This window comes from Vicia villosa, unplaced genomic scaffold (genome assembly GCF_029867415.1).
Source record: "Vicia villosa cultivar HV-30 ecotype Madison, WI unplaced genomic scaffold, Vvil1.0 ctg.003544F_1_1, whole genome shotgun sequence".
Classification (NCBI taxonomy): domain Eukaryota; kingdom Viridiplantae; phylum Streptophyta; class Magnoliopsida; order Fabales; family Fabaceae; genus Vicia; species Vicia villosa.
In genome coordinates this window covers 32,028-41,279 of record NW_026706232.1, presented here as the reverse complement: position 1 = coordinate 41,279, position 9,252 = coordinate 32,028, and the positions used below count along the sequence as shown (strand labels likewise).

The 9,252-nt window shown below is 34.3% G+C and overlaps 1 protein-coding gene across 1 annotated transcript; it reads right to left on the bottom strand.

The window, feature by feature from the left end:
• Positions 1 to 348: 348 nt before the first annotated feature.
• LOC131641170 (eukaryotic translation initiation factor 4B3) lies at positions 349 to 2,637 on the bottom strand. The gene is made up of 2 exons (XM_058911476.1): positions 1,448 to 2,637; positions 349 to 671 (listed from the first exon to the last, which is right to left on the bottom strand). Exons 1-2 carry the CDS (start codon positions 2,545 to 2,547, stop codon positions 632 to 634), a joined length of 1,140 nt encoding a protein of 379 aa, XP_058767459.1. The 5' UTR covers positions 2,548 to 2,637; the 3' UTR covers positions 349 to 631.
• Between the last annotated feature and the right edge of the window lie 6,615 nt (positions 2,638 to 9,252).

Genomic DNA, 9,252 nt, shown 5'->3' with positions numbered 1-9,252 from the left:
TTTTTTTGTGCGCGCATAATACTAAACAATATAACTAATAATTCTGTCTTGTACACGATACGATTTTTCACTTGGTACGACAATAATCCAAAATTGAAAGCTATGTAACCCATTTTTTATCATCCATTATGCATATAACATTCGCAAGCAAACGAATTTTTCTCTCGCTCTTAACAAAAAGCAATCTGAATGTCTTAAGGCATGTATGGGAATTAGCATTTAGGCATCCCTAAGAAAACGATTTTTTCTGACTATGGATGGAATAAATATCTAACATATGTTTACAAATATTTGAAAGTTGAACATCAATTATGTCAATCAAAATTAAGAGAACCAGAAAACCACATGAATACCAAAGGTTATACAGATTATGAATAGATGAAATTTTAACCAATTACAGTTTAACATTCAGCTACAGACATAGCCATAAATACTGAGACTGCCTAAGCTACCAACACACACCTATCAAAAATGTTTTTTACCAGTTTTAGCCGTCTCAATAAAAAACATAAGTAAAAACAAAACTTCAATAGGAAACAAAAATAAGTTTGTAACATTCCATCTTCCTTTCCAACTCCATTGACAATCTACTTCAGATTTTTTAGTTTTCTTCAACGTATGATGCTGCTCTTTAGTTTTCTTCAACTTGTTCTTCCTCCACTTTCTCGGCACTGCATCACAAGGTCAAAAGGCAATGTAAGTATGCGTATTAGGAAATATCAGCCCCCGTTGCCCTAACGTTTTCCGCTTAAAGTAAAAACAAGGCTAATAAACACAAGTGATGAGACCATCATTTATCAAAGTATGGTATTAGAAATATAGAAATTGTCTTATATATCTAATACATGGTATCATGATCATCCAACAATCAAGGCATGCTAAATGACGCTAAATCTAATAACATCTTATCCTCTAGAAGAAACAGCATCACTACTTAACAACATCGTCCTCACAAAGAGGGCAATAAGTGGAGAAACCAATGAATGTTCAACTCTAGCAGTATCAAGTGTTGGCAAGAATCTCTTAAAAACCTCAAATCAGTACCCTAAAAATTGTATAGATGCTACCGAGAAATAGAACATACATCACTAGGGTGAAGTTTATAAATCATATTGTTTTTTATGCGTCTTATAATGTATATCATATAAAGTAACATTTAGAAGAAAAAAATAGTCTTGGCATACAAGTTAAGAGTAAAGCAATAGTTTAGAAACTGAAAACTATCATTTGTTTGTGAATTTACCGGAGCTCTTGTATCGGATAGTAACAGGACAGTGCCATTGTTATAAGAAAGTATATCATGAAAAAACTAATTATTGTAACCAGAAACACTCGATTTTCTAGGGTGAACCAAGCAATAAACAAAAATACTCAGAACAAATAATGAAAAAGAATCATACTACTACTACTAGTAGCATATTGGATTCAAAATCTTATTGGTACAAACCTTTCAGAACGACCATCATCAGATGGTGAGGATTTCCTCCAACTCCTCTCAGATCGATCTTCCGCACGTCCATTGCCAGAACCAAAACCCCTCTTTCCAAACCCTTCCACTGCTGTCTCTTTAATCTTCAAACTCTCAAGCTGCTCATCAATCTTCTTCCAATCCTGACCTTTCTCTGCCAAAACCTGCTCCCTTGGCCTAGCTTCACCAAACGGATTAGCACCCTTCGGCTTTGCCACAATCCCAGAACCAGCAGCAGGAACATCCTGATTTTCGTTACTCGCCGACGCTGAACGTGGTTGCAAAACAAGCCTTGGTCTTCCACCAGCAACGGTCTCGGTTCTTTCACTTCCAACACTAATTTCACCTTTCTTCCTATTCCAATTATCCGAATCCGCACCACCGCTAGTCCCAAACCCTACTTTCCTCTCTCTATCAAATCCACCACCACCACCACTAAATCTCCGTCCCTCCGACGGCACAAAACTCTTACTCGAAACCCAACTATCAGATTCATCCGCCCGCGACTGCGAATCAAAAAACCCACCTCTTTCTCCTCTCTCCCCTCTTTCCCTATCCCTTCTCTCAAACCCATTCCCACCCACCGGCTTCTTCGCAGCCGCCCAATTATCAATCTCATCCGCCCTAGACGGCGCCGACTCCCGATTCGAATCCCTAGACCCAAACGAATCATTCCGCCTCAATTCACCAGAAACCCTACCCGAACCCCATCTCGAAACCGAACTCTCATCTCCCCCAGAACCCCGATTCGGCCTATCCCCATAAGATCTAAACCCTCCCCCAAGCCGAGTCCTATCACTTTCAATCTCCTCAGCCGTCCTCTGACGAGGACCGGTGGGAAGAACCACGGGATCCTGATGCGTAAAAGACGAAACCGGTTTGGCAGTAAACTCAGCCAAACTTAGGGTTTGAGCCTTCTTCTTCTTGGGTTTCGTTGCGGCGGCGACGGCGAGAGAAGGAAATTCAGCGAGCGGCTTGGCTTCAACGGTGTTGTGGCTTTGAAGGAGTTCGGCTTCGTGTTCCTCAGAATCGAGTGCCCATGCACCGGGTTTGGACCAAGCAGATACAGTAGCCGCCATTCTGTTTTCTTCGATCTTTCGATTTTTCGTCGCAAAATTCACAGCACACACTCTTTCGATTAGCTTGCGTTTTTTGGCAGCAAATCTCACCTAGCCCTCTTTATATACTACCCAATCAACGGTGCAGATTTTTATCTTATTTTAATGAATCTGTTTTTTATTGAGGATTAATTGCGTAATTATTTTAAAAGATAATTCTGTTTCTTTTATTTAAAGGATGATTCTGTTTTTTGGAATATTTTAAAAGATAAATCTTTCTTTTTGACTAGTTAAAATAAACAAAATAATAACTTTGGCAAATTAACTATATACTAAAATATTAAAATAGACACGCAAATATATATTCTATTTCTATGGGCTATTTTCAGTTTTGGTTTTTCCGGTAAAAGATAAAATCGGATTTGAATTTTGGAAATAATAGGAGTAGGTTGTTAATGCAAAACCTCTTTCTTAAATTGTTTTATGAAACGGATTATCTCTTTATTAGAAAGGTGCGGTTAATGTGGTAAGCTGTTTAGATCTTTAAATATGTTATGTATATGGAAATTTGGGATATGGTATAGACATTTCTTAAATGTGAAATCAACTTTTAAATGAATTAATATATGGAAAAGTAGAATGGTTGTTTAAAAATAAAAAATTTGTTTCTTTTTTTTAATTGGTCTTTGTTTGGTTGTTAAAGTAAATACATGTTTTTAGTTTAATTTTAAAAAATATAGTTTTAATGTGAAATTCAATATTTTAAAAATCAAATAGAAGAGGCGGATTCAATCGGTTGGACTGAAAATCGAACATTCGATTGGGTCAACCTTTCAAAACCGCTAATGAGATCAAAACTGGAGTAAAACTGAAAAAATCAGATTGAACCGTCCAAAACCATTTGAACCAAAGACCGCTATCATTTTAAAAAAAACGTCCAACTCAAAAAAATGTATCAATCTGGTCATTTTTTTTAAAAAAAAATTTAAAAGTTTAACATGTAAATATCAAAACTTAACATACATTTTTCAATCACAGAAAATAATTCTATCATGTGTTTGGTTGACATAGGATAACATATAGTGTATATATATATATATATATATATATATATATATATATATATATATATATATATATATATATATATATATATATATATATATATATATATATATATATATATATATATATATATATATATATATATATAACTATATTTTTTCTAAATTATTTTGTAAAATATTTTAAAATTAATAAATTCATAAAAAAATTATATTTTTCAATAATAAAAAAAAACTCATTGAGTAAATAATTTCAACTAAGTATATATATACCCTTGTAAAACAACTATATTTTTTAAAAATCATTTTGTAAAATATTTTAAAATTTATCAATTGGTAAAAAAAATTATAATTAAAAAAATTCATTGACGCTGTTGAGTAAATAATTTCAATTTTTCTTGAAAAAGATCATGAATTCTCGTGTATATATATATGTGTGTATATATATATATATATATATATATATATATATATATATATATATATATATATATATATATATATATATATATATATATATATATATGTGTGACAAAATTACCCTTGCAAGAATATATATTTAATTTGATAAAAAATAAAATTAGAATTTATATTTTTAAAATTTTAATAATTATTTTATTTTTAAATATTCTAATTTTTTTTATTAAATTAATTATTAATATTTTTAATTTAATATCAAAATAATTTTTATTTATATTTTGTCATATTTAATTTTAAATTTTAAATTATATTTTATAGGGGTAAATTAGTAAATCATTTTCTTATCATATCCTGCCGGATTCTAACCCAGCTCATATTCAGGATAACAATTTGAACTAGTGAGACAGGATAGGATAAGTTTCAGGATTAACTTATCCTATCCTGTTGTGTCAGCAAACACTGGATTGAGATAGGATATGATACAGATATCCTATCCTGTCTTTTATCCTGCGCACCAAACGGGCCCTTAAGTTTTATCACTTTGTTATAGTTTTTTTTTTTTGGGTTAAATACACGACACCCCCCGGCCATTAGAGCGAGATCGGTTTTGCCCCCCTAAAGTTGTTTTTTTATGAAGGCACCCTTATAAAAGTCTTAATCCACTTTCACCACACCTTTTTACTCCACATGTTGACTGGGTGTTGACTTAATGGCTTATGTGGCAATAGAATTGGATGACTGTATAGTGTCAATTGAATATCTTAATTTAGGGCTTGTTTTCCCCCACCGTTCCATACTTACCCTCTTTTCTGGAAATTCTCCTACATTCTTCTTCGTTTATCTATCGGCTCTCCGTTGTTTTTCTTCGTCCATTCAATCGGAAGCATGGTTGGATGTAGTTCTCATGGAAGCAGTGTTGATTCAGCCTCGTATCCTGGTTTGCCACGATGTGGTTGTGGTAGAGCAATGAAGATGTGGGTCCCCAAGAGTGCAAAACCGCAATCGAAAGTTCTAGAAATGTCAAAATGCTGGGGTGAGTTTGTTTGTGGATTAGATGTTGAAAATTCTTAGAAGTTTTGATTTTTATTAATGCTAACACAGGTGTAAATCGTTTTTTATAGACTGTGAATATTTGTGAATTATTCCTATGGGATGATGAAATTGGAGACTTCAACAAAGGGGAAACTGTCATTCATCCATTTTGTAAGAAATGTGAGGTACTAGAACTGAAAGTGGAATCAGTAACACTGAAATTGGAGAAATTGAAGATGAAGCTTAAAGCTCAGAGAAGGAATAATATGCGGCTTAAGATAGCATTTGTGATGTGTTGTTTGATTGTTGGTTTGTTGTACAATTCCATGTAATTTTTAGTTGGAAAGAAATCTGTTAAGCATTTGATGGTCTGTTGTACAATTTGATCGTTGGTCTGTTAAGCATTTGTGGTCATTTGTACAATGTAATTTTGAATCATCTGTTTATTAATGGAAAGAAATTATAATTTTGTCAATAGTTGTATTTTTTTTTTGGTTAACAGTATAATGTAGATTGAACCAAACTGTTAATAGCACATTACAAAGTGCATAATTCACTTGGTACAAAAATTACAAACTTGTTAATAGTACATTACAAGATAGTACAAAGTACTACATTAAGTTGTTAATAGCACATACAAAGTGCATAATTCAGACATTACAAGATTACTACCAAAAGTGTGCATAACACTTGAAATTACACTAAAAGCACCAAAAGTGTGCATTCTACTTTAGTGTCAAAATAGAACTAAATAGTGTGCATAATTCACTGTCATAGCAGGAAACCTTACAAAATAATTTTGCACATCAGAAACAACAATAATGCATAACATAAAAAATTACAAATCCTAAATAGATTTCTTCTTTAGAGTCTTTTTAGGTGTACTCTTTGGAGCCTTCTTAGGAGTAGTCTTTGAAGTCTTCTTAGGAGTCTTCTTAGGAGTAATCTTTGAAGCCCTACATGATATTTTGGATACTTGAAGTTGAAGGATATGTTGCCTAGTTGTTAAATTCATATGACATGTATATATATGAGTTGGTTATGTTATATGTTTTGGTAGATGGATATAGTATGGGATATATTCATTGAAATTACTTGAGATTCATTATTCTGTGTGCGATATGCATAATATATGAAAGCATGAAGTTTCAAATGGTGTTATAAGGTGATCAGTGCATGATTTTATGATTTGATTTGGATTTTCATAGATATGGAAACAACATGTGACGCCCTTTTGTTTATGCATTTTATTTATTCTGTGAATATACATATATTGAATGTTTTAGGGATATAATAGGGGTGTTACATTAGTGGTATCAGAGCATGGTCGACTAGTTGGTTAAGGTTATTGATGTCTTTTATTCCCGTTGTATTAGATTTGTGTATCTGACACGATCAATACTATTTGTCTATCTGTTTGTTGGTTGTCTTAGGACAATGGTAACAGGAAGGAATGATGACACTATTGCCGAGGCATTGACAATGTTGGCTGGTGCTATTGGGTAAGTACCACAAGCTAGGGGTGTTCGCGGTGCGGTTTGGTTCGGTTTTGAGCATAAAAGTCATCCTAACCGCGAGATAAAAATGCATGCGGTTCGGTTTGGTTCGGTTGATTTTTAAAAAGTCATCCAAACCAAACCAAACTAAACCAATGCGGTTAGGATCGGTTCGGTGGCCGCGGTTTACACTATAAAATAAAAATGTACTGAAATCAAAAGAAAAAGGAAAGTAATTTAATGTCAATATAATATATGATATTATACCATAAAAAAAGTTATATTACAAGAACCTTAGAGAACTAAAAATGCATTATAAATGAAATACATATAGTAGACAGTAGAGAATTACATATATATGTAGCTCAATAAAATACAAAAACTATGTGGATTATGCTAAAACTTAAGTTAATAAATTAATTATTAAAATTCAAAACATGAGGTGTGGTTGTGTGCAATTGGATTAGTAAAGATAATAAATTAATTATAAAATTCAAAACTTAAGTTAAATATGCGGTTTGGTTCGGTTCAGTTCGGTTTTGTGAAATAAAAACCGCGAACCAAACCGACCCGCGCGGTTCAGTCTAAAAGTCATCCAAAATCATCCAAACCAAACGCGGTTTTTTGCGGTTTCGGTTTGGATTGGTTCGATTTGCGGTTTTGCTTTTGGATTGGTTCGGATACGATCACCCCTACCACAAGCGAATGCTGGCAATAGAGAAGAGGATGAGTTCTGTACTTTGAGATACTTCCAAAGGAACAATCCGCCGATCTTTGAAGGAGAGCATGAACCTAACAAGGCACAAGAATGGTTGAAAGCAATTGAGAAGATTTTTCGAGTCATGAATTATACCGATATGCAGAAGGTGTAGTTTGGAACTCATATGCTTGAGAAAGAAGATGAGTATTGGTGGAGTAACACTGTGTAAAGATTTGATGAGGAAGGCATGGAAGTTACTTGGGCTCTTTTATGTGATGCTTTTCTAGAGAACTATTTTCCGGAAGATGCCCGTGGGAAGAAAGAGGTAGAATTCCTTGAGTTGAAGCAAGGTAATGGTACCGTAGCGGAGTATGCTGCAATATTCCAAGAGTTGGTCAAGTATTTCCCTCATTACAAAACTATGAATGCTGGGAGGTCTAAGTGTTTGAAGTTTGTGAATGGTCTGAGGCATGACATCAAGAAAGCTATTGGTTATCAACGGATTACTCGTTTTGCGGAGTTGGTTAACAAGAGTCGAATTTATGATGAGAATAGTAGGGAGAGTGCTTCTCACTACAAGTCTTTGAATGATGGGAAGGGGAAAGGACAATACCGTGAGAAACCTTATGATGATAAGAAGAAGCAAAAGGATTTGAAATTGGCTGACATAATGACATTGATTAATCAAGGAAAAGGTGGTGATTTTCGGATTGATGAAAATTGTGTTATAAGATGTCGTGATAGAGTTTATATTTCTGATGTTGCGGATTTGAGAAAAAGGATTCTTGAGGAAGGACATCGTAGTGGTTTGAGTATTCATCCTGGAGCTACTAAGATGTATCAAGATTTGAGGATTTTATTTTGGTGGCAAGGTATGAAGAAGGATATTGTTGAATTTGTGTATTCGTGTTTGACTTGTCAGAAGTCAAAGATTGAACATCAAAAGCCGTCTGGTTTGATGCAACCGTTTTGTTTCAGGTTTGCCGAGAACATTGAGTAATTGTGAAGCTATTTGGGTTATCGTGGATAGATACAAAAAATGTGCTCACTTTATTCTAATGAGGGTGGATTATTCGATGGAGAGACTTGCGAAGCTATACATCGAGAGGATTGTTTGTTTGCATGGTATTCCGTATAGTATTGTGTCTGATAGAGATCTGAGGTTTACTTTGATATTTTGGGAAGGGTTGCAAAGTGCTTTGGGTAATAAGTTGCGGTTGAGTTCGGCTTATCATCTGCAAACTGATGGTCAAACGGAGAGGACGATTCAGTCGCTTGAGAATCTTTTAAGTTCTTGTGTTTTGGAACAAGAAGGCTGTTTCGACAACAACATATATGATAAACAGTTGTCCTTCGACTCCATCCGATATGAAGATACCTGAAGAAATTTGGCCGGGACATCCACCAGATCTCGACAAACTTAGAGTATTTAGCTGTGTAGCATAGATCACATTAGGCTAGACAAGGTCAACTTAGAACTCTGAGATGCATGTTAATGGATACCCCGAAGGAGTCAAAGCTTATAGGCTATGGTTCTTAGAGCCAGATCACAAGAAGTGTATCACAAGTCGAGATGTAGATTTCAATGAAGCTGAAATGGATTTTAAGAAAACTGATGACATTGGTCGAAGGGCAGAAATATCTAAAGAGCTAGAATAGGGGGAGATTCATGTTTAGGTGGAGTATATCGATGTTGAATGGCGTATCCCAGATGACGTCAAAGAAGAAGCGCAAGATGTTGAAGATACTGGGGAACTAATGGCTAGATGACTCTTCTCGACCTATCACTCGCCAATAGGTAGTCATCGACAGTTTCCTCAGACACTTGGGTATGCATATCTCATAGCTTATGTCTTAATATCTATAAGTGATGTTCTAGATGATGAACCTAGAGACTATAAGAAAGTTATGAGGAGTCAGAATAAGACTGAATGGATGAAATCCATGAATGATGAGATGAAATTTCTTCATGATAACCATACTTGGGAATTGATCAAGAAATCTGCTAGAGCCA

Coding starts and splice junctions, on each gene's coding strand:
- LOC131641170 (XM_058911476.1), bottom strand. CDS start 2,547: ATGGCGGCTACTGTATCTGCTTGGTCCAAACCCGGTGCATGGGCACTC. Junction 672..1,447: donor GATGATGGTCGTTCTGAAAG/GTTTGTACCAAT, acceptor CTTGTGATGCAG/TGCCGAGAAAGTGGAGGAAG.